This window comes from Spinacia oleracea, chromosome 5 (genome assembly GCF_020520425.1).
Source record: "Spinacia oleracea cultivar Varoflay chromosome 5, BTI_SOV_V1, whole genome shotgun sequence".
In the NCBI taxonomy this organism is placed as follows: Eukaryota; Viridiplantae; Streptophyta; class Magnoliopsida; order Caryophyllales; family Amaranthaceae; genus Spinacia; species Spinacia oleracea.
In genome coordinates this window covers 28679982-28706585 of record NC_079491.1, presented here as the reverse complement: position 1 = coordinate 28706585, position 26604 = coordinate 28679982, and the positions used below count along the sequence as shown (strand labels likewise).

Sequence of the window (26604 nt, the reverse complement as noted above, 5' to 3'; positions counted from 1 at the left end):
CTTTTCTTATTTTAATTATTTTTATCTTATGCTTTTAGATTACTACGTATAATATTGGTGTTAGCACCCGATTTATTCTTAGGGGTGATGCGGATTCGGGGCGAGTTAGGAGTGGATAGGTTCCAGTCCTCTCCTAATTGTTGTTGCGGGGGATCGAGCACGGGTTCTGGTCCCACTTTTTCCCTTTCCTTCAGTTTTACCGCTTAAAATGACCTTTTAACCTTTACTTAATTTTTTTTTTGTCCCATGTCCACCATCTTTCTCTTTTCTCTCATTGGCCCTGTTTGGCAATTGGCTGTTGGCTGTCGGCTGTTTTACTTGGCTGGTTTGACTGGCTGTTCAAGTTGGCTGCTTTTGTTGGCTGTTTGACTATGGATTAGTTACAAATATGTTTGGTAAAATCAGTTGTTGGCTGTTGGCTGTAGCTATGTAAAATGACATTTAAGGACATTTAATGTCTTTTATTCATTTTTCAATACATACTGTGTATTATGTACGGAGTAAAACGTAATTACAAATAAATAAAATATAAATTAAACATAAATTACTTTATGCAATATTATTAATAAATTATTATTTTAATTAATAATTACGGAGTAATAATTAATAACTAATAATAAATAATCAATGATTAATAATTAATAATTAATAATTAATAATTAATAATAATTAAATTAATAATAATTATTAATTAATCATTAATAATAAATGGTTAATTATTAATTAATTATTCACTTTTAGTTAATATTCATTAATTAATACTCCGTAATTATTAATTATTAATTATTAACTCCGTAATTATTAATTATTAATTATTAATTATTAATTATTAATTATTAATTATTAATTATTAATTATTAATTATTAATTATTAATTATTAATTATTAATTATTAATTATTAATTATTAATTATTAATTATTAATTATTAATTATTAATTATTAATTATTAATTATTAATTATTAATTATTAATTATTAAATTATTAATTATTAATTATTAATTATTAATTATTAATTATTAATATTAAATATTAATTATTAATTATTAATTATTAATTATTAATTATTAATTATTAATTATTAATTATTAATTATTAATTATTAATTATTAATTATTAATTATTAATTATTAATAATTATTAATTATTAATAATTATTAATAATTATATCCATTTTTTCACATACGGAAATGGATATATAAGTCGTTGAATATTGCATTGGAGTCCGTGCAAATAGTAAGCGTAAAGAACATTAAGGAACGAAGGTAGTATATAATAATTTTATTATCGTTATTATTACTTAAATATTACTATTATTATATTAATATTATATGTAATTATATTTATTAATAAATAATTATGATTATTGTAGTTATTATTTATTATTATGAGAATTGTTATAAATATTAACATTATATTTATGATTTATTATTAATTACTAATTATTAATTATTAATTATTACGTAGTAGTTATTAGTTATTAATTATTGATTATTAATTATTTTATTATTTTATTATTTATTATTTATTATTTTATTATTTTATTATTTATTATTTATTATTTATTATTTATTATTTATTATTTATTATTTATTATTTATTATTTATTATTTATTATTTATTATTTATTATTTATTATTTATTATTTATTATTTATATTATTTAATATTTATTATTTATTATTTATTTATTATTTATTCAGTTTTATTCAGTTCAGTTCAGTTCAGCTCCATTCAGTTCAGTTCAATTCAGTTCAGTTCAGTTCAATTCAGCCAAATAAAGTTCAGAAGAATAGGCCCTAGTAAGAGGTATTAATGAGAACTTCCCTAATTTTTGTATGCAAAATAATTGGATTGCTGTAAATTTGAAGTAGTGGTAGCGAAATTGAGCGACTGTGGCATTTTGCTTAGAGTTGACATTCGCAAGGTCAGAAATCAGAATTTCTCAATGCTCTGCAACTTAATTTCGTTTCTTTCAATCTTGCTGTTTTCAATTAAATTAGGGTTTTCAGAGTTTAAGCCAATCACATTACAAATTTATGCGGAATTGCTGCATCGTCTTTTTTGATTAGTTGTTCACTCACTGTATGGTCAATTGCTTCGTCCGTTTGATTATTGTTTGTCACTGTCAACTAAATACTCTTATTGATTTCATTTACATGCTCAAAATACTTTGAACTGCTAATTTGTTGAAATTTATTTAATTCCGTTCATTCAATTGGTATTCAACTTGTTTCATTTTCTGAATTTTGGATTCAACTCTTGTAGATTTTGGTTCAAGGTTCAACATGACTGAAGAAACCTCGCAGCAAGCAATGGGGGACATACCCGAAGTGAGTAATATTGTACCAAAGTATATATTTTTTCCTCTTCATTTATTAGTTCTATGTACTAGTAGTATTAGCTGCAAGCCTGCATCTTACATAGAACTTATTATTCTTGAGGTCCTCTTGAAACGTGGGGTAATGCTAATTGTAATGATATGCGTGGGGGGTTAGCTGTGACATCTAAAGAGAAACGCGTAGTCGATAAAATTTTATCCCACTCAAACAGACAGCTATTCGTTTGAAAGTTCATGTTATGGTTCTTTGCTGCTCCCTTCTTCTAAAATATGTTTGAAAGTTCACGTTGAGCTTTTTAGAGTTTGAGAATGGGGCCAATGGGCCATCAACATCTAACTAGAATACTGCAGAGTGGATATTTTGTAGTTTGAAATCTTGTCATAATATTTATAGGGATGGGTTGATTATTTCCAGGCAGAGAGAAGTGACGGTGATCTGAGTGTCACTTGGTGATTTTGTAGGGAAAGTTGACTTCGGAGTTAGTAACAATACATATGAACTCAAGGATCATCAAATAAGGTATGTTCATTTGAGTAGGGTTGAAGGATTAACTGATGATTCTGAATCTGTCGTGGACTCACTGGTAAAGATGTCATTTTCATAGGGCGGTGATTACCAATTCCTTCTGATATAAATCAGCTTCAAGCTGTCAGTATCTATGACTGTTCTTCGGTTGTGGGAAATACCCTGTCAAAGACTAGTTACTTTACATGATTATATAGGAAGATGTCATGAGAGTGAAATCTTTTGTGCGGCAAAAGCGGTGAAAGTGTCTTAATTTACTGGACTTGAGGAAGCTATTGGTGATCACTAACTAGCAGTGTTGCTAAACGGCTAACCTTTTCTGATGGGAATGGTGGTGACGCTTGTCAGTCCTTTTTTCAGTTATTAGAACCTTGGTTTTAGTTAAATCCTGGATGGTGATATTGAGTTGTGGATGATATGGTGAATCTTGCAAATTGGTATATTGATTACTTCAATGGGATTTATTTGGAACTGGAAAGAATAAATCTTCACTGGTTTAACTCCATTAGTCATATACAAGGAAATATGTCTCTTAAGTATAGATGTTTAGTGGACCTAGATTACCTGTGTAAATCTTGGTATGAAATCAATTAATTAATTTTGATAGTCAAGCACAATTGAGATACAATGACCGTAATGTTCCTATAACAATCTCCGACTAGAGTGGTCTTCTTTTTTCTGTTAGCCACAGAAATTTACAAATCATGCTGTATTTATATGCAAATTGCAGGTCAAAATCCACATTTTATGGTAGGCTTCGTTAATAACTGAGAAAATACACGGAAATCGTCAATATGAAAACAAAAACTAGCAAAAGTCCGCGCCATAAGTTGGATGAAGAATCCCATAGGGGAAAACTTACTGCTACATGGGGAGAGAGTAATATTATTGAGATCTTGAGAATAGTATAATTCTATATCTGGCAACAGATGTCAAAAGGTGGTTACCATCAGCTACCAAAGGGAATGGCAACATTAAAGAAAATCTGATGAATTTAAAGGGACTGTTAAATGGGTGTCGGTGAATTGGGTGAGCGAATTAGTAAAGAGGTGAAGGGGAAAGGAGGGTAGAGAAGATGAATGGTTGGTAGGAATAACCTTAGGGGTTTTAGGCGTAAAGAATAGGGCATAGGGTGTTGGCCATTGGGATACAAAAGTACGGTTTGATGCCTTGTAGTGGACTTGATAATATAGTATTTTGGCTGTCATAACTACTCAAAAGTTGCCTTTTGGCAATTTCTGCTCAATACATTGTCTTGTACTCTTGTGCTGTTAAACTGGGGTAGGGGGTTGAAGACTTGCAGGTGTCTTGTTAGTCTAATAGATGAATCATTGGTGTATTAGCAATTGATGGTTGAAGATCGATGAATACACCAGAAGGTTAAGGTTATTTTTTTTTGATAGAGAGAATCCTTGTATAAATCAGCAACTACCAGAAATTACAAGAACGGAGGACAAATTGTCCTTGTAACAGCAAAAAATAGATTGCAAATAGCCCAATTTCGTTGAATTCCCTCACTAGCTTCTGAATCTTTTCGCTACCTTAACCCGCGAAGAAGCTACTGTTGGGTTTCGTTTCCGTAAGTCACAACGACAACTTTTGGATAGAAGTTACGAACCTTTGCTTAATTCCCAATGTAGTGCCTCCTCGAGTATCTAAATCAGATCACTGTTTTTTATAAGACTGCTTGATGCTGTTGTCTCCCACTTGAGTGTCACCTGATAGTCTCACCCCTTCAAACCACTTTCTTTGATGTCCAAACTGGATGTTCTCTTGAGTTTCAGTTATCAGTGGGGTAGTTATTCAAGTAGTGAACTACAGTGAAGTGCTTGTTTCAAGTTCTGAAGAATACTGTTTTCAATCACAACATCTCCCTCATAGAAAAACGCGCAAGTAACTAGTGTTTCACTTTAACTTATACATCTACACAAATACCTTAAACCTCAGCAGTTTAATAATTATGGAACTTGTAAGGCATAAAACCATTCCAAGTATTCCATGTACAAAGTTTCTTGATCTCATCATATCTGCACAAGAGATATTCAAATGTTCAATATTCATCCAACTGATCCAAGAAAACATCAATTTTCATTCTCCTTGTATTTTGAGAGATTAATCCAAAACATAGCCTCGATCCAAATTCTTAAAATATGTCGTGAATTAAATTACAATCCACATTTTGTCTCATGTACAACTACTGTACAAGCACTTCACCCTTCATTCGATGTACAGTTTTTTAATCTTTCGTTGGACCTAATGAGAGCTAAAGCAGAAAGCATTCATTCAAATCTAACTCACAACACCCTCCTTTGGAACTAATTACAGTCTTAACAATATGTTGACCTTTCTTTCTCAAAAGAGCCATTTTTTAATATAAAGCAGAAAGCGTTCCTTCTAATCCAACGGGCAACACCCTCCTTTGGACCTTATTAGATTCTTCGAAACTAGGTTTCTTGGGTTTATTTTGGATCCCTTATCACTAGGATTGTACCAACACCCAACTCAGTCTCAGATATGGGGCAGATTGGTCCTCTCTCATGGATAGAGCATTCGAGCAACACCTTGTTGGTCTCACATTGCTTGCACACCTATTAAGTGTATTATGGATCCTCCAAATTGATGGTGCTCACAACCTGCACACATTCAAACCATGCTAAGGTTTATACGTAAATATTTTTAGGATAAGTGAGAATTGAACTCCCGCGAATGTGAAATTACATTCAATTTCATTAAGTGAGCCTTGATTTTAAATGCTTCTGACGTAATGAATCTTCCAAGTTTAAATCCCTTGGCTTTAAGGATTTTCTAGCAATGTTTTGTTTTGTGTTCATAATAAATACTACTTCTTCTATTGACATCATGTTTACTATTTTTCTACCTCTGTGTCTCACTTCCACTTTATAGTTTACACAACTAGCAATATTGTGAGGAATGTTTTACTCTACCAATCTTAGATAAACAGCCTTTCTATTTGTTGTAGATAAAGGTGGACGCCTCTTGGGCTCCTTTACTGTGGCCTGTGGGAACTACAATGCGTATCGTTGTTGTTTAGGAATATAATGAGAAATGGCATACTTGAAGTATGGGGTTGGAGAGAGATATAAAAGCACAGTTTACTTGAAAAGGTTTTTTGGAACTAATTTATGACTACTGATAAAGAGTTAAAGACAAGTGTGTGAATCATATGGGACTTGGGTAGCAGTTAAATAAATGGCGCACTTGGGGGTGAGAAGAACCTAACAAGTTGATTGAATAGTTTCTTTATATTCTGAGTTCTGACTACAATTTCACATTACAGATTGCACCTTTTGACCCAACCAAGAAGAAGAAAAAGAAGAAGGTTGTCATTCAGCATCATTTGGTTGATTCTTTGCATAACTCAATGGGGAGAGAAGGTATGTTACTATGTATGTAAAAGCTTCCACAAGAATAGTCTCTTTTCCTGATTATCCATCACATTTTTTTTTCTTTGATGGGAGATTATCCGTCACATATGTTTGCTTAGTTTGGCTTATTTGATTTTCAAGTCTCTAGGCAATTTGCTGTTAGTAATATTCTGTTTGAATGGTATTTGTCTTTCTTTTAGTGAATGAAAGTGGAAGAAATGCGTTTCTTGGTTCAACAAAGAAGAAAATATCAGTAAGTTAAGGAATTCTATATAAACAAATCTGGCTGCAATTACACTTGGCTGGTTAATTAAGAAATTGTCAATTGTCAATTGTTGCAGGTAGGAACCAGTAAATTGCTTGATTACGATTCTGATGCTGCTGGAGACATGTATGGTAAACTTAGCCTTCCTGCACCAGTATTTCACTTAAAAGTGTCTCGGAGGATCTCAGATTTAGTTTACTTTGAGATTGATTGGTGGAAAAATAGCTACTCATGGTTTAACCTTGAGTTAGTAGTGAACAGCGTTTCCTAAAATAGTATATGCGCTTGATCCTGAGGCTAGAGATTGTCTCTAGTTCTTGGCAGGCAGATTGCTGACTGTAAGGTTCCAATTGTACAAAGTTTTTTAATGTTCATTTGCATCCCCCACCACTCATCATAAGAAAGGTAATTTTTGTTTTATAAACTGCAGATAGTGGTGAGGCAGATGAGGAAGAAGATGCACTTGTTCAACAATCTAGGTACCCTTTGGAAAGAAGTGAACGTGTTTACGAGTATAAAGAGGTACCTCTTCTGGTACTTTTGTGCAGGAATTTATCTGTGTGGTTTCATTGAATTTTGTTGGAAGAGCTTTTAATTATCAGATATAGGCTTTAGGTGAAGTAATTAGTTGATTTGTGGACTATTGGTCCTCTTGGATGTTGAGGTAGATCAAGAATTTCAGCTTTGTTGCAAAGTCACTAGTGTTGATAAATATCAAATATGTATATCAAGGGTGCAATCATTTGAGTGCCCATTTAACTGGTTTACTCCGTATTACATTACAATTGAGATTTTGGCAAGATTGTAGTAGCTCAAAAACTCGGTAAACAACAAGCAATATGCCAATGGGGCTTCCTCCTAGAACATTAGCACATTATTTTATACTTCTATTCATCAAATAAGCTGGTGTGCCTGTATTGCTGTTTCACAGGCAAGCTGGCATGTCTACATTGTGTATTTTCTCAGTTTTGGATCCATTTGTCTAAGTACTTTCTTGCCGCAATTTCAACTATGTTTTACTTCTTTTTTCTGATGAAATCATTCAAATTAACAATGTTTTACTTGGTGAGGTATAACCGAATAACTGTTTAGTTTGCCTTTTGCTGCTCAAAAAATCCTTTTCTTGCCACTGCTTAATAAACTTTATTCACAATCTTGGTGGTTAATAATTTGTTTGCTGAATGTGCAGCTTCTACAAAGAGTGTTTAGTCTTCTGCTTGAAAATAATCCTCAGCGTGCTGAAGATAAGCGAAGATCAGTTTTGAGGCCACCTCAAATTCTCCCAGAAGGTACCACACGGACAGTCTTGGTGAATATCATGGATCTATGTAAAACGTAAGGTGCTTATTTTGATTGAATTTTGTGAATGAAGTTTATACTTATATTGCCACGAATTTCGACCCACCGGTAATTTCAATTAAATAACTTTTTGTCTTCTTTCCTATTTCCTGCTAAATTGTAGGAAGTATTGTTTGGCACCTCCCCTGCCCAAGAAACTCATATTTCCCTGATCTTGGTCTTGACACTGTCAATTTTATCATGCTATTTTCAGTTGGTATTTATCTGTTCCTGTAAAGTTACACATATTGTGAAGAAAGGGTGTTTATTTGGAAAAAAAATTCGTGATTTTTCAGGATGCATAGGCAGCCAGAGCAACTGATAAATTTTCTGCTAATCGGACTGGGCACTAGTGGAACATTAGATGACGAGAACAAATTGATACTTAGGGGAAGATTTGCTCCTAAAAGTTTAGAGAATTTATTGCAAGAATATATCAGTGAGTGCCCATCTTCTATGCACAAAATTGGTTATAATTGATTAATTGGCAATAAAATAGATCTATGGATTCATGTGTTTGCTTCTTGTTTACAGATGAAAATGTCCTTTGTAATATTTGTAGAACTCCAGACACAATTCTTTCAAAAGAAAACAACATCGTCCTCCTCCAGTGTGAGCTGGTAAGATTATTTTCATTAAAATAATACGAAGTAGTATTTTTTGTTGGTTGTTGCTGTATAGCTGGTTTGACCATCTGAACATGAGGGGGTAATTTCTCTTCACTGTTTTGATGCTATAATTGTTTGTTTATTGACAGTGTGGTTCTGAACGACCTGTGGCTCCCATTGGAGCTGTTTATGGTACTCGTATAGCGCGTAGGAAGACTGGGACATAAACTGCAGTTATTATTTTCTGCCTTTTGTGACAGTTACAACTTACAACACAAGATAGGACTACTTTTTCTGTTCACCTGAAGCTTCGTCTCAACAGTCATCCCCCTTGAAGTTGGATCACACAGGTTTGGGATTAAGAAGTCTTAAGCATATTTATCCAGCAAGGCCTCGACATGAGCACCTTTAACAGCAATCCATGGCCGATAAGCAACATATATACTTCAGTTTTCTTGCCAGTTCCAATACAGAGTCCACAACGCATTCCAGAGGCTATTTTGCTTCTATTTAATGTTTTTTTTTTGCTCATTTGGATTACTTTAAATGAACATTAAAATAATACACACCTTGTTCGACACTCGTCTGGAATAATACCAAATGCACACCTTGTTCTAGGTGCGCTTGGTGCATAATAAGTAGAAAAAATTAATTTAAATAATCCAATTTTTTGGCAATTTTTCGTTAATAATTTAACCATTTGATTATTATCTGATTATCTAACCTTTAAACCCCATTGACTTTTGTTGTACCCAAATGACAGTCTACCAGCTATAGGTCACCTCTTATTTTATTGAAAAAAAAAAACTAAAAAACTTTTAGAAATACAGTATAATTTCTAAAAAATTTAAAAATTGAAAAAATGATAAATTAGAGGAGAAACCTTAGGGTCTTTGATGTGGACATTCTTACGGAGCTGAGAGGCGATAGTGGCGACATCGTTGAGATTGTAGATATCCATGACTTTAGGAAGTGATCTGCGGGCAAATTTGAAGAAATCGAATACTCGTTTTCTAGTTTCTTCTAGATTTGCTGAGTTTGGGGTACCTTTGCTCTAGATATGTGTTTTTGGTTGACTAATGGATGCCATTATGGTGGATGAAGGAGGGAGAACAGGGGGAGAGAGAGAAGCAGTTGAAGGATGGCGTTTTTTCTGAACTGTTGAATGGGTTGATCAGGGATAGGTAATGGTGCTCAAAGAGAAAATAAGGGTATAATGATAAACTCATGCTAACGGCGACTTAACGTCTGTTAATTATGAGGGCATTTAATGGTATTATACGGATTATGAAGGACATTTTATATATCATCCAAACTTGATGGGCGTTTGATGAATTGTACCAAAACTCAAGGTTATTTAATGAAAAATCCGAAAAAACTAATCCGTATTAGATTAGTTTTGATTCTACAGTAGCTAAAACGAACTCGGTTTTTAGTCTAGCTTGAATCAAATTAAATTCCGACCCGATTCGAGGGGGAAACAAAGGATTTAAAAAAATCAAAATTTACGCCGTCTGTGGGGATCGAACCCACGACCACGTGGTTAAAAGCCACGCGCTCTACCACTGAGCTAAGAAGGCTTGTACATTTATTGATTACTCTGTAACATATATATAAAATATGATGTGGTTTATCCTAGCCAGTCATTTTATTGATACTCCGTATGTAATTATGTTCACTACTCCGTATTTGAGAAGTTGATATTTCTTTTTCATACCTTAATCATTTTAATAACCAAACAAAATAAAGTTAAAACTCTCAAGTTTTCATAATTTACTCATATTGTTTCTCATTAAACCGCTTTTTACCAAACTCATTGTTACTATTAGCTACCTAGCGACTAGCTTTAGAGTTTAGACTATGGTTAGGCATTGTGTTAAAGAAAGAAGCTTGAAGAGCAAGCACAGTGTAATTGGGGTAATTCCTACCTTTTTCAATTGGTTATTACTACGTAAATTTTAGCACTATTTCATGTTAGCAAGCATTACTTAAATTTGCAAATTTTAAAGAGTGAATTGTAAGGTCCTCATAAATGAGTTGAATAGTATGTACTACACTTTCACTTTGAAGCAAAGGACTTTAATTTTCCAACAAATTGAATGCAATTAGTATGTCTATATGTCACAATCTAAGTACTAGATAGGCTCTGCCTTTTGGCCTTTCATCCCAAGTGACTTAGACTTGGTACCTTAACATGTTTGTAGTGTTTATCACTTGAAACTTGAAAGTAACTATCATAACTTATTTTGAATTGTATGTTGGTATGTTTATCCCATGTATTTTCGTGTTTTTTTTTTTGTTTTGTTTTGTTATTTGGGTGTATAGTCAATGACCCAACTAGATCTCATCTTTCACAAATCTTTGAGGATAAAGTAATACGTTCCCTGCCCCCAAATGGACCTTGGTGGAACTTGACGTTGCAACCTCAAGATCATATAACCAAACACTTATTACTAGCCCAAAGAAACCTTGGTTTTGGCCAGCAACAACAAAAAAAAAATGGATTAATTTTTTTTACAACTTGGCTAATTTTTCTTGTCATTTATTTTTATGACTTATACATATGTTACTTTGTTGATTTTCTTGTGCATTGAATGACCAACTTGATAAGAAATCTTAAAAAAGTTGAATTTGAAAATGGAAAAGTATATTTGGTACTTTATTTTAGATGAAAAAAGAGACAAAAGAAACATGTAATACACATATTATTCCTTTTCTTTTACTCCATATTAATTGAGCAAAAAAAAAGAGGGAAAATGAAATATTACAAGTACATTAAGTGTACGTATAGGAACGCGATAGTAAGTGATGAAATGCTGAATATTCTAAGCAGGAAAACTAACAAATTGCCTAGTTTTCCCACACCAAGTTTAGTAATAGTGTGCAAATACAATGGATGGAAGCAGAAGTTACCAATTAGGCAATTAGCAATAAGTAAAGTTTGTGTTTGCAGAATCTAGTAAGTGTGATGCAAGCACAACCAAACACTTGAACAGAAAATTAAGAAATCTTTACAGACTTTGCTTCAAAGAGTAATGCAATCTTCCTCCCTTTTCCCTCAAGAGTAAAAAAAATTAAATAAATATAGATGCCACTTTTATGCAACATGGCTTGGTGTGACAATATGGCAAGCCTCACAAAAATTAATTGCCTCACTATCTTTTTACTGATGCCGTTTTTCTTGCTGCATGGAATCACTGCAGATAATGAGTGTGGAATTGCTCCTGCTAATGGGATTGATGCAGGGTAAACAACTACTATAAAAGATCTCTGTAACAAATTTTCTTTTAGTTTTGTTTGTACTTAAATGTTTAAAACAGCTTCTAACACTGGGTATTACCATAATATGTGACTAGGGTGTCTGAATTGGACGATGATGCATGGACAATGGTGGAGAAGAAAGGGAACCAGTTCATTGTGAATGGTAAACCTTTCTACTTCAATGGGTTCAACACCTACTGGCTTATGGTCTTTGCTGCAGATCAGTCAACCCGCGGGAAGGTAACTGAGGTCTTTCAGCAGGCATCTTCTGTTGGTTTATCAGTTTGCAGGACATGGGCTTTTAACGATGGTCAATATCGAGCTCTTCAGAAGTCCCCTTCTGTCTATGATGAAGATGTTTTCAAGGTCCTTTTCACCTTTGATTCTGTTACAAGTTAAAAATGCTGTAGTAGAATGTAGATAATAACAAATCCATGTCTGTTACAGGGCTTGGATTTTGTTGTGAGTGAAGCAAAGAAGTACAATATCAGGCTGATTTTATCCTTGGTAAACAACTGGAATGACTATGGTGGAAAACCACAATATGCTAAATGGGGAAAAGAAGCCGGCTTGAATTTGGGCGATGATGATGACTTCTTCTCTGATGCTACTCTCAAGACCTACTACAAGAATCATACCAAGGTTAGCTCTTTATAACTCCTATAGCCTGCAAAGTTCTCTTCTAATATCTGGTATTCTGATATCATGGTTTTCTTATATGACTGTAGATGGTTCTAAACAGAGTCAATACCTTTACCAATGTCACATATAAAGATGATCCAACCATTTTCGCTTGGGAGCTGATGAATGAGCCTCGCTGCACCTCTGATCCTTCTGGCGATAAACTACAGGTTTGCTTAATTCACCAATTCCTTGTGTCCTGTACCTTTTCAGACCGAGTGGATGTTAATTAAGTCATTTCCCATGTTTTCATAGGCTTGGATACAAGAAATGGCTGCCTACGTGAAAAGCATTGATCCAAAACACTTGCTTGAGATAGGGTTGGAAGGATTTTATGGTACCTCAACTCCTGACAGGGCTCAGGTTAATCCAAATACATACGCCACACAAGTGGGAACTGACTTTGTTAGGAACCATCAGGTTTTAGGTGTTGATTTTGCTTCTGTTCATATTTATGCAGATTCTTGGTAAGTAACATTGTTATTTTCCCCATCTTAAAACAAACTAGTTTATTTGATATTGTGCTGATGGAAACAAATTTCCAAACATAGGATATCACCATCAATATCTGATGCACATCTCCAGTTCTATCAGTCATGGTTACAAGCCCACATAGAAGATGCTGAGAAGACACTTGGGATGCCTGTTGTATTTTCTGAATTTGGTGTATCTGCCAAAGATCCTGGGTACAACTCTTCTTTTAGGGACACAATTTATAATACGGTGTATAAAGCTTTGCTAATTTCAGCCAAAAAAGGTGGAAGTGGAGCTGGAAGCCTTCTTTGGCAGCTCTTCCCTGAGGGCACCGAGTACATGAATGACGGATATGCTGTTGTTCTGACTGAATCCCAATCTTTAACAGACATGATTTCTCTTAATTCTGCAAGGCTTGAACTTATAAGTGCGGCATGTGGTTGGAACTGTCGTTGGGGTTGCAAGAAGAGGCTGCTTGGTCTGGATCAGGCACTTCTCTGACCTTGTTGTCTAAGGTTGGGGCAACTTGGTTAGGAGATTGAAATTATCAATGTTGATTTTACTTCTTGTAAGGCTCATGTGTGTATACTGCTTAACGTGTGATTTTGTCATAGTTTCCTAACTAAACATTAATAACACCAGTTAACTTGTGATTTTGTCATAATTTCCTAAACTCATACAAGCATATCATTTAAGAAATGCTATATTTAAGGCTTATACTTGGCCCTTAGGACTGCGTACATCAAACAACAACAACAACAACAACAACAACAAAGCCTTAGTCCCAAAATGTTTTGGGAGGACTGCGTACATCAAAACCGTATTAAAATCAGTAGAACATTATCGGTCAATAAAAATTAGCAGGTTAACACAATTAGAGACTAAACATTAAGTAAATGATATTGGTAGGTTGACACAAGAAGAGACAATAAACATTAGGTACATGATCATCTAATAGTCAAAATTTAGCAAGGAAAAGACTTGCTTGAGTACATATACATACATACAGAGCTCATTTGATTTTCCTTGAGAATCAAAAACTATATGATGATTATGCCCAAAGAGGGAAAGAGAAAATCATTTCTACTTAAATGAGGCTTTGTAGAATTACACCAATGCACACTCCTACCTCAAAGCTATGCATTTATCTTGTTGTATTTACTTGTTTATGTCGGACAATCGATCATCCATATGCACGATCACCCAACCTATCTTCAACTGCCTTGTTTGTAAACACATGAAAGATATAACAAGTTATTTAATGTTCTCCAAAACTGAAGACCAGAAAACAGACTCAGGAAGGGTTATCTGTCAAACGAGTGTAGGTAAACTCTCAACAAAAACTCTATTGGTTATTTGTGCTATTTATATTGGAATACCTTGAAATGAAATAGGTAGGATGATATTGCTGATGATGGTACTTACAAAAATGAGAGGAGCTTTGAGAAAACTGAAGGATTACTATCTGGTGAAGCTCAGTTTAGAGAGAACTGCAGCTGCTTGATCACCACCAAGCAAGAAATAAGGATGTCTAAGAGCAGCAGAAGCTGATAAACGACCTCTTCTAAGGGACCCACCCTCTGAGATGAGCCTCGTCACAAGATCCCACCCTCTTCCCTTATCCATGTCTAAAATCCTCAGGTCAGGCCTTGTCCGAGTGCGTTCCCTCCACCGGTTTAAATCATATCCTTGAGACCTTAATTCCAAGTTGAAATTTTTCAAGCTTGCTGTGGACCTCAGACTTGGTACAGACATTTGAAGTAGAACTATCCCAGCTGAATACATGTCAAATAGATCAGGGCTATTGAACTGCAAACCCCATGCGGTAGATATTAGCATTATCATATAGCAAGTATAATAATAAAAGCTCAGGGGAAGAATTTTGACAACTATGGCAAATGGAAACAAGTAGGATAAAAGGCAATCTTAGAACCATCACTCTGTTCGAGCATTTTAGGATTCTTTATGTTCTATCTGAATGTATTAGCCCTTATCTGAACTTATTAACCCTCATCTAACTAGTTAATTGTGAATTGAACTAGGGTAGCCCATATCTGAATTTTGGATCTGGTCTGATAGTTCTTTTAACTTTTCATAAGGTGAAAAGAACAATGCCCGGTGTCTCTAGGCTCCCAGAAAGAAAACCGACATACCTTTGTTTGTATTGAAGAGATATGATTACTGTAATTACTTACTCGTAGTAACTAAAAGAGCCACTGCAGAAACATGGAACCATCCTAATTTCAGCATCTAATTATGAGATTTTAGAATCTATATCAGAAATGACGAAAATTCTCCACAGCCACAGGTTTTGTCAACCAAGTGTCAGTTCTACACCAAAAACTTAGCAATTAAGTTTATCTTGCAAATTTCAAGTACCTGCCATAGGAAAGGAGAGAGTAATGCAGCAATAGGCTCTGGAGGCGGCCTTGGGGTTTCCTCTGGGAGTACATACAGTTCAGGAGGGCAGTAGTCAGGGTCCAGCAAACCACGATCTGGAACATAGTTCTTCCCTATTCGAAGATCAGCTGCAGCCCCAAAATCTATTAGCTTGATCTGTCCTTTCTTGGTCACCACTAAGTTTGCTGGTTTAACATCCCGATGAACAATACCAGTGTCATGTATTTTCTTTAAAGAAGTGATTATCTGTCTCATTATTTGCTTGATGATCAATGCATTGCGCTCAAGAGAGTCCACACCTTCCAACACCCGACCAAACATGATGTTCTCTAAATTTAAAGGAAAGCTACGGTCTTTCATGTAATCCGCAAGGTCTTGATCTCCCTGGTCACAAAGTATTGTTATCTAATTAGCAAAAGTTTGCAAATAAAGCTTTTTTCGGTTGCCAGGGAATACCTCAAATTTCCAAACAAGACACTTTCCACCTTTTGTATACTGTGAATTTGTTTTGTCAGATATAAAGCTTCCAAGAAATTCTGCACAGCTATCTGGAGCAGCTCTTGATAGCCTGTAATTAAACCACTCCTCAAAATCACCGCATTCTTTAGCTCCTTCAACTCCAATCTTTACCTAACAGATGAAAAATGTAAAGAACATAACTCTCTAAAACCTAGTAGACAATACTGATGCTGACAAGAAACAATGGTTTCCGGCTTTCTGCTAAATTGACTGCTGCTAGTTTCCATGTCTTAACTCTTAAAGCGTATAGCTAACCTGTTGAAAAAATGCTAATAAGAAATGGGATATTTTACCTGCTTTAGTATAACCTTTTCCTTGAATCTCTTGTCAGATTCAATCATCTTTGCCATGCTCCTCTTGGGCAGATTTACTTCCACATTTACGCTTTTCGGCACAACCACCCCAGAATAAACCACACCAAAGGAACCCTCACCTATCTTATCAGTAATTAAAAAATCAGACCTCTTTAATCTCCTTCTGCCTATCAAGGTATCAAAACCCAGTTGCAAAGGAGCTAAAATGTATGCATCAATTGCTCCAATAAGCACTCCAGGCCTTGCAGTCAAGTATATCCAAGCCAAACCAGCAAACACCGCGATTCCCCACTTCTCAGACTCCGGCAAAGTATCAGCAATCTTCTGTATTTCTACAAAACCAGAACCAATTATCGGTAGAGAAGCCGCATTATCTGTCACGCCTTCTATTATACTCTCTGGAAATGCATTGCACTTAACATTGATTCTTTTGGGACGGTTAATATAGGAAAAGAAATGGGTTTGGTTGATGGGTTTAGTGGAGGAGAGAGAAAGAGACTTAGAATGAACACTTGCAGCTGGAGAAAGCAGAGCAGAAGCCATAGATTCCCAAAGAGAAGCTTGATGATGTTTGATTTTTGAACTGAGATACACAATAGAATTGTCAGCAGTGGATGAACTTTTGCCACGTGCCAGTCCCACTATTATCCACTGGAAGAATTACATGTGGAGACAGATAAAACAGCAAATTCCGCAAAAGTTGATGGCATCTTCTGATAAGGACCATTATAATTTATAACCTTGACCCCAGGGATACAAACTACCAAGGGTCCTTAAAAGGAGATTACAGGTCTTGTTCCTGTTGGTCTCTGTCGATTTTCTTCTTGTTAATCCATGGTTTAAGGTCTTAAAACAAAGAAAAACAACCTAATACTAAACAGAGGTAATATATAATAATAATTGCACAACCTTGTATTAGGTTTCCACAGAATTTCAGAATGGGAAAGTTAGAATTGTTTCGGATACAAGTACACAAAGTGGAGAATACATATTGCCCAAAGGGCTTAAATTGATGCATCGGGCGGGAGATATAGACTTTCATAACACTAGGAAGCTGGGGATCAAACACGCTCATTCAGGGGACTCATCTTCTGAAGAAAACTCGAAGCTGGTCTTACATATGTGAAATCCTTGAAGAGGAGATTCCCATTGCCATTGGGACTGGCAGCAGGAGAAATAACAACAGGCATGTCGGTCCAGCGCTTATCAAAGTTGACAGTGCATAGCTTTCCGGCAACTTCTGGGCGGAAGCTTGGTTGAACTTGCCTTGCTTCTAGTTTCTTCCAAACAATTGGCTTAAACCACTTATGGAGCTTTATTTCCTCGCTTGCCGTTGCTCCACTACCCAGACGCCTGCTTGGCTCTTTTTGTAACAGCTGTAAAACAAGGAAAATCAGCCTACAACTAACTCAAACAGGAAAGAGGAAAGGAAAATCAGCCTCCAAATTAAACACAAAATTAAAACACAACAAAGATAATTACCCCTTTCAGCAGAGAATGCGCTTCACTAGTTAAGAAAGCTGGTAGCTTGATCTTATCTTTTATGATCTTTTTCTGGATCTTGTCCCTGTTACCACCAAAGAAAGGAGGCTGCACAACCGACAATATATCATCTATAAGATGTAGGTAAAAGATTTCACACTTGGGGCTTAAGGATTAAACACGCAATTTGAATACGTAAAACTAAATGCATAAAGATGCTAACAGCAGTATAACTAGAGCAACTGCTACTATCTCCTTTGTAATACCGGAATGCAACCCATTTCATATAATTTTAATACAAGTACAAAGATTCCAGTATCCATTTTGGTTTCTGAGCAATCAACCTGAGGAAGCATATATTCTCCGCAAATGGTTTAAGGTCATGAAATTAAAGGTCGGCAGCAGTAGTCTGCCTTCATAATTCCCCCTCCCTCTTCCTCCCCTGCCAAATCTAATCATAAACTGTCACAACATATGAATAATCCATTCAAAGAGATATTCTAAACTTCCAAGGGTTCTAACTATCATGAGTTGGATACTCAACTGTTTCTTTTTAACAAGCAAAGAGCTTCATAGATGTGGATGATTTTGAAATTTTAAGTTTCATATGTGTATCTGCTTCACTAAATGCAAGAAGAAAATCCACAGCTATGAAATTATAGATTCTTAGGTCTTCACAGCCATATACCTGCCCAGTAAGCATCTCAAATATCAAGACACCTACACTCCACCAGTCCGCAGCCTTGTCGTGGCCCTTTGCCAGAACAATTTCAGGTGCCATATATTCCACTGTCCCACACAAAGAGTTTGACCTCCCATTCTCTTCCAGTTCTTTAGCAAGACCAAAATCAGTTAACATAACCTACAACATACAGATAGTAAGACCAAAACAAAAAATCAAAAAAACTTGAAGAATAGCAACTGTGTTTTAAGAAAAGGAAGCTGTAAGAGGAAATATACATGGCCCTCTGCATCAAGTAGGATATTTTCGGGCTTCAGATCCCTGTGCATTATACCATTCGCGTGGAGGTGAGACACTGCAGAAACGATTTCCGCAGCATATATACGAGCCAGATCTTCCCTGAAAGCATAATGAATGTTTATTTGGATTTCCAAAGAGCATCGATAACTATCAAGCGGCGGGAATTAAAATAGGTATTCACCTGAAAAGACCGTGTTTTTCAAGCTGAAAGAACAGGTGACCCCCATTTATGAAATCCAGCACAAGGTACAATCTGTATTTGGTCTGCAGGCAAGCAAAAGAAAGGCTAAGTAGAAGTAAACAAAAACTGAATCTACAGTCAATGCTACATCAGATAACATTTTAAAACGTACATTATCCTAAAGAAGCACTCCTAAAACTTCCGTTGGATGGATGATGGAGAATATATAAAGACAAAAAAGCATTGTACATAGAACATAATAGAATTGGGAATTACTTGAAATGAGTATCTGAGCTGGACAATGAAAGGATGACCAATCTTTGTCAAAATATCCCTCTCTGCTTTCATATACTCACCATGGTTCTTCTCCATTATCTTATCCTTTCGCATGACCTTCATTGCATATATTTCAGAAGTACCCTTCTTGAGTACCTGGTATACCTTACCAAATGCACCTTGCCCGACCACTTTCATTATCTCAAAATCTTCAAGGCCTACTTTTTGGTCCTTTGTCAAAAGATCATCATTCAGGGAATCAAAAGGCTTTACATCGTCATCCGTTAAAATTTCTGAAGTTTCTTCAGTAGTTGCCCCATTAACACACTCCACTAAGACATCTGCTTCCTCTGTCTCTCGAAGACAGAGCTTACTGAGCTTCAACGAATGACTAACACAAGCAGAAGGGCCAACTAGAGAATGTGATCGCCTGTACACAACAACTGGGTCATCATAAACAAGTTCGCTCAAATCAGCACCTGCAGTTTCCAAAATCCCTTCATTTACTTCGACTGGAAACTGCCCTGGTAGAGGACCAAAAACATCAGAAAAATCAAACTCATCATCATCTGCAGGAACAGCATTTGGAGGGTTATCAGGACGCAGCAAATGGCTTTGAAAGGATTTGCAACTCTCACTCAAAACAGAGAACTGAGAATACACCATGCTGTTAACTTGTCAAGTTACAAGACAATGATAGTGATGCAGATGTCCGAGTTTACGCACAGCTAAGGAACAAAAGACAAGAGGCGTAATGCTGATGGACTCCTATCAATGGCCTGGACTAGCAGGAAGTCCACGTAAACAATAAGATTTCCCAAAAATTTAGGCAGTAGGCAAACTAAAATCCAGAGAAAGAAACTGTTCTTGTTTCCCGGAATGCAGGAAACCACGGATGTCACAGATGTTGTCGAATTCATGAAGAACAGGGTACCAAGTCTGCGAAAACAATTCAGATAATAAGTGAGAGGAAAGAACTCTCGGAAATATCAGGGCGTGCCAACAGTAACGAACTATAACAAAAATGAACACTAGCATGCAACACTTATAGACATACCATGGTTCACTTACAGTAACATATAGCACATAAAAAGCTACAGATTTCAACAAGGTAAAATGGAATGGCATGGTTTATAACTTTCATAGCATAGAAAAAGCTACAGATTTCAACAGTATATCTGAAATCAGCCACTCATAAAATTTTACCCCTAAAAACGAATTAAACCAACTAATAAAAAGCTTGAAAGAGTTTCATTTGCAATTTATACGTATTCAGTCACCGATATACAATCAAACTTCACTCTTTTTTTTTGTTTGTTTTTTTTTGTTGCACCAATCAATGTATGCTCTAACAAATTAGAGCTCCAAACATACCACCCCGAATTTAAACCCCGATTCACCAGTCCTAAAACTGCATTAAGGATTAAAACTAAGCAATTACGAAACCCGGAAACAGATCTACGGCACCTCAAGGAGCAGTTCATCAAATCCAGATTAAACCCAACTCAGATTCTTTCACCAAATTATCATTATTCAATAATGATTGGACATCAATTCAAACAGATCTTTTCTCAATTACAGTTTAAAAAAAGAAAAATAAACATAAACACGAGCATGTGAAGAAAACATACCTAAAATAAGAACCCAGAAAAAACAAACCTTTAAATGCAAGTTGTAATTAACAAAAAGAAGAAGAATTTACTGTTAATTCTTAACAATAAAAGATGAGAGGATCACCTGAGAAGGAGGAGGGCGCTGCAAAGAGAGAGAGTCGGAAAAGCAATGAAGCAAGAGATGTGGCGTATCCTCCAAAGTTCGTTTCCCGTCAATTCGCCTTTATATTCCTTTGAAAATTAATCGAAAATTAATTAATCGTTTGTTAAATAATACTCCCTCCGTCCCGGAATACTCGACCCGGTTTGACCGGCACAGAGTTTAAGGGACTTGAATTGACTTATTTAATTTAATAGGTAGTAGTTGATAGTGGGGTATTATTTTAATGTAGTTAGTGGGAAATGTGTAAAGGGGTGGGGTTGGGGGAGAGTAGGGGTTGAATTTTTAATTATTTTTTGTATGGAGTAGGGGGTAAGTGGGTTAATAGGGGTGGAGTGAGATATAATATAATATTGTTAGAATATTTCCATTTTTAGAAACAGGTCAAGTATTAAGGGACGGCCCGATAAGGAAAACAGGTCAAGTATTCCGGGACGGAGGGAGTACGCTTTTGTACTTTTGACACGTGAAATTGAATGATATTCCAATGAGCAATGGGAGGGACTAGTGGCTTTTGGGCTTGTGGGGATGATCCCTTAAAAATAAAGAATATGCTTTAATGACCTCTACTCCGTATTTATTTAGGTACGCCATATTAGAATATCCTTTCTTATTGGTTCAAAGTTCAAACATTACTATCCCATGCATTTTTATTTTCTTTATAAAGAATACAAAATATTGGAGTATGCTCCACCCTCCAACTTTTTGTGTGGTGAATAATTTTTATACTTCGTTTTTTTTTATTAGGTATCAATCTCTTCACCTAAGTTTCTCTTATTTTATCTTACTAGGTATTGAGTCGCGGAACTCGACCTTATATTACACGGTCTTTGGAGATTATATAAAAGTGAATGTGGAATGAATCTACACGTACATGTCGTTAATTGCTATGTACTGCAACTGATATGTACCGCTATACACTACTTAAATTAATTAATTAAATGATTATTAAACTAAATGTATAAAATTGGTTAATCTACAAATCTTTTCAAAGTGGAGGATTTGCGATAAGAAAAGAAAAGAATTAAAATGAATGATAATGATTAAAGATGGAGAAAGAGGATTTGGCACGGGAAAGAGGTGAGAGAAAGAAAATTGGACGAAGATGAAAATTTGAGGAGAAAGAACAAAGAGGGCAAATCAGTCACACCACTATTCTTAAGAGAAATCTTATTTTTTTTGAAGAAGGATTCTAAGGTTAAAAATATTAATTTTCATGTTTTGGCTTTTTAAAGGGTAAAGATTAGCCCTGAATTTATCTTATCTTATACTATCTTATCTTATTACCTCTTATCTTATTTTATTGACCCTTATTGGAAGTTATAAAAAGTGTCATTTGAACTAATTTTATCTGGAATTTGAGCCTTATTTTATCTTATCTTATTTGTAACACCCCGACAATTCTCTCTTTTCTAAAATAACTTTTTAATATAATACGTAGAGAATTATCAAGGCGTTATCGCCCGTGTGAAAACGTAACGGCTTATTCAGAATTTTGCAGCCGAAAACATAAAACTAACTTTAGGTTTATAAATAATCGATTACAGGTTTAATCCCAAAAATCAACCAACGAAAATAAAGGAATATAAATAGTACGACAAGTTTAAAGTCCCAATTAACAAAACCCAAATAATATAGCAAGACAAAATCAATACAAGCTCTCTAATCCCGATCCCCATGATGCATCATCTTCAAACCTGTAGATGGACAACGCTTATTGATCCTTAGAGACTGCTCACCAAAGATGGGTCATCACAGGATCAATAAGGCATAGCCATGATCAACACACACAAACAAAGCACGTAATCAGCAAAGTTGAGTACTACATACTGAAACAAAAACAATCCTAACATGATACTAATAAACGAAAACCCTAACATGATTCTAATGAAACATAAGTAAGGGCAAACAAAACATATTAATTTGAATACCACACTTGACTAGACTAGGCTAGACTGGACTAGACTTTTATAACAATAACATTGTTTTAATTGAAATAGTCAATGGACCGAGTTGCTACTAGAAACTTCTTCTTCTTCACTAAGGAAGACGAGGTACGGGCGCGACTCCGTAAACCCCAATGACCTGCGATATCGAGGGACTTTTGAATAAAATAGAACCGGTGATCAATCCGGCCCCAGAAAAAGCCATAGGCTACCCATGACCCCAACTCCTGATTGTCCGTCACTTTAGACGTGCACAGTCTAAAGCTATTGCTACTCAGTTTCACTTTACATGATTTACAAATTAAACTCTGTTATGACTCAACAATCGCATAAGTCATACAATCAACGATTATTCACAACTGTTTTTATCTTGGAATTAAGTATGTGATCACAAGGCATCAAGCATGACTCATTCCAATTAAATCCAACCTTTCCTTTAATACTGATCAACCCCTCTATATGGGTATAAGGTTTCAACTTACTAAACAAGGTCCACGACCCTCATAAAGTAGTGAAAAACTAAAAGGGAACAAAGATCAATCGATCTGAATCAATATATATGTATATATATAAAATAATCTAGAGTTCCCAACCAAACATATTTGAATCAACCATCCACTAACATGTTATAATTCTCATAACGAAATATATATGCTTAACATGTCCATCCAACAATATTAAACATGCACTTTCAACATAACCTAGTTCATCAACAATTTCAACATAACCAAGTTCCTCAATCATTTCAATATGGTTTCAACAAATCACACACATTTCAAGCACACAGGTATGTACGTACCTTGTGTAAACAAACTGATAGGCCACTTTAACGAATTCAAAAGTCGCCTACAAAGAATTCTCCGCCTAAACAACCAACAAATAATCCCAATCAATTTATAATCATTGGCAACCATAACAAAGCATTCTAAATGCATCCTAAACATATTTAGAACCTTTCGCAATATCAAAACTCGGATATTTGATTTCCTAGCATCATAATTATTGAATTAATTATTGAAATTCGTTGAAAACTCTTTGCAAACATCATACTTTAATTTTCAGCAATATAAAATAATTTCAAACGTCCAAAAAGCATAATCAACGTTCTTAAAATCATAAAAATAATAGCTTTAAGGAAAATTTGGTAATATTAATCCAACCTTTGACCGATTTTCTTTTATTAAGCCCACCTACGACATATTTTTTAATAATCCCACCTTTATTACCCAACAACTTTTATTGGGCCCAACAGGTCATAAAACTGTTGTAAGCGGCATTATTTCTCTACATGGCAGTACTCTCTCTCGATATATTCAGTCATCATCATCAATTCATCACCATCTCGTTGACTTTTTCACCGATTACCGGCCACTTAAGCCCAAGAAAAGTCGTCGGGTAGTAAAGGTGGGATTATTAAAAAATATGTCGTAGGTGGGATTAATAAAAGAAAATCGGCCAAAGGTTGGATTAATATTACCAAATTTTCCTAGCTTTAATAATATATAATCATGCTATTATGATTTTAGAATATTAAAACCTTAAAAATCCATGCTTTAATAATTAAATTCCTTATTTCAATTTAATTACATAATCTGAAAATTAAGTTATTAATTAAGCATAATATATAATCTGAAAATATAATTTAAGCATAATAACTTATAATTTACATTCAATAATCATGAATTAAATTAATAAAACTTCATTAAAACTCTAACTTAAACGCAATTAACAAATCTGAAAATGATTACATTAATTTCAACAACATATAATCTGAAATTTCTAAATACATCATCAAAATTTAATAATTTAAATATGAAAACCCTAATTAAATTATTAAAACGTTAATATTACATAATTTAAACATAATTTAAAAACATTAAATTCACTTAGGGTTTTTCAGGGATTAACCAAAAGGAAGGGAGGACGAAGGTGGCCGGCGGTGAGAGGCGCGACTGGAGGCGGCAGAACTTGCTCGGCGGTCGCGAGTGGTGGTGGTGGCTGTGCGACACAAGCACGATTAATGGGGGAGCGAAAATAAAAGAAAGAGAAACAACGAAGAAGAAATAAGGAGGGACAAGAGTCAAGAGGGACTACCGTGAAAAAGGGCAACGTTCAGGCGACGACACGGTGGCTGAAACAAGGCGACGAACGCTGGTTTCGTGGCGGCGCTGTGCGAAAGACAAGCAACACGCACGTAAGGGGAAGAGCAAGAAATCAAATTGTGTGAAGAGAAGAACGAACAAGAAGAGAGATGAAAAAGGAGAACGAAAGAGAGGAGTTACCGGCGGTGCGACTCGCCGGTGACTGGTGGCAGGAGGTCGGTGCGCGCTGGTGGTGGCGACTGACAAAGGGGAGAGAGAAGCAGCAATTTCACGTGAAGGGGAGGAAGGGTTTTGAGGGTTTTCTTTCACGTGAAGTTGAATAAAGGAGAGAGAATTGAGATTCTTGTTTTACGTGAAATTGAATTGAAACATGGATAGGGAATTGTGGGTTATCAATTTGGGCTTTACCGATTTGGGCTAGGATTAGAATTTGTTTTATAATTTGAATTCAACACTGCTTAGGATTGTTTTCTAAATTCAACGAGTTTTCCTAATTCAAGTTCTTTTCAACATAAAATTCTAAAATTATTTTTGATTGCACAAACCGTTAAAATCTTTAGAATATATTTAAATGAAATTAAATATACATTAAATATATAAATATAATAAAGTTCAAAATTCGTTAAATATTTAGAACGTACTTAAAATAAAATAAATATACTTTATATATTTATTACTTAAAATTCATAAATTCTATTTAAATATAAATAATATACGTTAAAATATATTAATAAAATTTATAAATTTATGAGGGATTACATTATTAGACCTGAAATAAGTGAAAATAAGGTGAAGAGAACATAACCTAATATTTTAAAATGTGCATTGACAAACATGTCTAAATAATTGTGTTATAAAAAAAGAATGGAGAAAATATTATTTTTGAAAAAAGATAATTTTAAGAATTGAGACTTTTTTGTTGTGCAAATGAGCCACGAGGGCAAATAAATTACAAATGGGGGCAGGGGGATTCGAACCTGAGACCTATTTTACACGGGACTTCAGTCTTAACCACTAAGACAAGACCTCATTGGTTTAAGAATTGAGACTGTTCAACAATTAAAAATATGATTTTGTGCGGCAAAATATAAGGTATCGAGTATTTGAATACAAATTCTTATAAAAGGTTCTCCGCAATTTAGTACGGGTAAGTGTCAAAGTACATGCCACATCAAGTCATTGTTGTATTTTAAGTGTTTTCCAGGCTAATATGAAGAATAGGAAAGTAGGACTAACGGAACTTGTTGTGCCGTGGTAACCAACTTATGGGTTTAGACCCCTTAGGCAATTTACATAAGTCCCAAGTATGATTAGACATGATTGAATCTAATTAACTTTTAATGGCATTTTTCTAAAAACTAACATATATGGATTTCATAGCTTCACTATAAGTATTTGGGTCTTCTTCTAAGAGAAACAAATAAAAAACAATTTCACTCAAATAATCTACAACAAAGTCTTCAACAAGAAAAACGGTCAAGAAATCTGGTCCAAAGGTATTCTCTACTCTAAGCCTCTTACTCTTCCTAGGTTGGACTTCTTCCACTATAGTGGGAGGAGGAGGAACACTAAGACTTGGCAAAGAAACATCCAAAGGCACATCAACACTTGACTCATGCACATGAGAAGACAAAGAGGATTTCAATGAGAAAGTATGTTCAAAGAAAACTGCATCCCTAGATTCAATAACAGAATGATCAATCAAAAACATGAATCTATATGCGGCGCTATTATGAGCATAACCAACACA

At 35.0% G+C, this 26604-nt stretch overlaps 4 protein-coding genes and 1 non-coding gene across 13 annotated transcripts; 2 read left to right on the top strand and 3 right to left on the bottom strand.

Moving 5' to 3' along the window:
- The first annotated feature begins 1786 nt into the window (after positions 1-1786).
- Positions 1787-9124, top strand: LOC110804361 (eukaryotic translation initiation factor 2 subunit beta). Of its 5 annotated transcripts, none has more exons than XM_056828430.1 (11): positions 1868-1926; positions 2268-2332; positions 2803-2860; positions 6165-6261; positions 6453-6505; positions 6594-6648; positions 6948-7039; positions 7707-7852; positions 8152-8294; positions 8390-8475; positions 8613-9124. In XM_056828430.1, the coding sequence occupies exons 4-11, from the start codon at positions 6249-6251 to the stop codon at positions 8688-8690; spliced, it is 666 nt and encodes a 221-aa protein (XP_056684408.1). In that variant the 5' UTR covers positions 1868-1926; positions 2268-2332; positions 2803-2860; positions 6165-6248; the 3' UTR covers positions 8691-9124. The 5 variants fall into 5 exon arrangements, with proteins under 5 accessions (XP_021865642.1, XP_056684408.1, XP_056684407.1 ...); XM_056828429.1 differs by having other exon boundaries at positions 1881-1926; positions 2756-2860; XM_022009950.2 differs by lacking the exon at positions 2803-2860 and having other exon boundaries at positions 1787-1926.
- Positions 9125-9971: 847 nt separating this feature from the next.
- Positions 9972-10043, bottom strand: TRNAK-UUU (transfer RNA lysine (anticodon UUU)). The gene has a single exon. It is a non-coding gene; the product is annotated as a tRNA-Lys (tRNA).
- Positions 10044-11454: 1411 nt separating this feature from the next.
- Positions 11455-14101, top strand: LOC110804337 (mannan endo-1,4-beta-mannosidase 6). Its single transcript, XM_022009918.2, has 6 exons — positions 11455-11709; positions 11820-12090; positions 12172-12366; positions 12453-12575; positions 12661-12872; positions 12957-14101. The coding sequence occupies exons 1-6, from the start codon at positions 11552-11554 to the stop codon at positions 13378-13380; spliced, it is 1383 nt and encodes a 460-aa protein (XP_021865610.2). The 5' UTR covers positions 11455-11551; the 3' UTR covers positions 13381-14101.
- On the bottom strand, positions 13803-16824 carry LOC110804358 (serine/threonine-protein kinase STN8, chloroplastic). Of its 5 annotated transcripts, none has more exons than XR_002537704.2 (5): positions 16092-16823; positions 15736-15909; positions 15259-15663; positions 14259-14688; positions 13803-14101 (listed from the first exon to the last, which is right to left on the bottom strand). XR_002537704.2 is itself a non-coding variant. In XM_022009947.2 (5 exons), the coding sequence occupies exons 1-4, from the start codon at positions 16653-16655 to the stop codon at positions 14341-14343; spliced, it is 1491 nt and encodes a 496-aa protein (XP_021865639.1). In that variant the 5' UTR covers positions 16656-16824; the 3' UTR covers positions 13803-14097; positions 14305-14340. The 5 variants fall into 5 exon arrangements, 3 of the variants coding, with proteins under 3 accessions (XP_021865639.1, XP_021865638.1, XP_021865636.1); XR_002537705.2 differs by having other exon boundaries at positions 13803-14097; XM_022009947.2 differs by having other exon boundaries at positions 13803-14097; positions 14305-14688; positions 16092-16824.
- Positions 16825-17001: 177 nt separating this feature from the next.
- On the bottom strand, positions 17002-20917 carry LOC110804359 (serine/threonine-protein kinase AtPK2/AtPK19). The gene is made up of 7 exons (XM_022009948.2): positions 20771-20917; positions 19034-19972; positions 18758-18840; positions 18555-18675; positions 18283-18456; positions 17595-17702; positions 17002-17488 (listed from the first exon to the last, which is right to left on the bottom strand). Exons 2-7 carry the CDS (start codon positions 19697-19699, stop codon positions 17174-17176), a joined length of 1467 nt encoding a protein of 488 aa, XP_021865640.2. The 5' UTR covers positions 19700-19972; positions 20771-20917; the 3' UTR covers positions 17002-17173.
- Positions 20918-26604: the final 5687 nt, after the last annotated feature.

What these genes read in the sequence shown, in the direction of transcription:
- LOC110804361 (XM_022009950.2), top strand. Translation starts at nt 2,288, where the DNA reads ATGACTGAAGAAACCTCGCAGCAAGCAATGGGGGACATACCCGAA. An exon ending in ATCATGGATCTATGTAAAAC is followed by an intron (nt 7,853 to 8,151) that starts GTAAGGTGCTTA and finishes GTGATTTTTCAG; the next exon opens with GATGCATAGGCAGCCAGAGC. An exon ending in TCCTCCTCCAGTGTGAGCTG is followed by an intron (nt 8,476 to 8,612) that starts GTAAGATTATTT and finishes GTTTATTGACAG; the next exon opens with TGTGGTTCTGAACGACCTGT.
- LOC110804337 (XM_022009918.2), top strand. Translation starts at nt 11,552, where the DNA reads ATGCCACTTTTATGCAACATGGCTTGGTGTGACAATATGGCAAGCCTC. An exon ending in CTTCTGGCGATAAACTACAG is followed by an intron (nt 12,576 to 12,660) that starts GTTTGCTTAATT and finishes ATGTTTTCATAG; the next exon opens with GCTTGGATACAAGAAATGGC. An exon ending in CATATTTATGCAGATTCTTG is followed by an intron (nt 12,873 to 12,956) that starts GTAAGTAACATT and finishes TTCCAAACATAG; the next exon opens with GATATCACCATCAATATCTG.
- LOC110804358 (XM_022009947.2), bottom strand. Translation starts at nt 16,655, where the DNA reads ATGGCTTCTGCTCTGCTTTCTCCAGCTGCAAGTGTTCATTCTAAGTCT. An exon ending in AAAAGGTTATACTAAAGCAG is followed by an intron (nt 15,910 to 16,091) that starts GTAAAATATCCC and finishes TTCATCTGTTAG; the next exon opens with GTAAAGATTGGAGTTGAAGG. An exon ending in TCTCTCCTTTCCTATGGCAG is followed by an intron (nt 14,689 to 15,258) that starts GTACTTGAAATT and finishes TGGGGTTTGCAG; the next exon opens with TTCAATAGCCCTGATCTATT.
- LOC110804359 (XM_022009948.2), bottom strand. Translation starts at nt 19,699, where the DNA reads ATGGTGTATTCTCAGTTCTCTGTTTTGAGTGAGAGTTGCAAATCCTTT. An exon ending in GAAAAACACGGTCTTTTCAG is followed by an intron (nt 18,676 to 18,757) that starts GTGAATACCTAT and finishes TTATGCTTTCAG; the next exon opens with GGAAGATCTGGCTCGTATAT. An exon ending in CGCATTCTCTGCTGAAAGGG is followed by an intron (nt 17,489 to 17,594) that starts GTAATTATCTTT and finishes CTTGTTTTACAG; the next exon opens with CTGTTACAAAAAGAGCCAAG.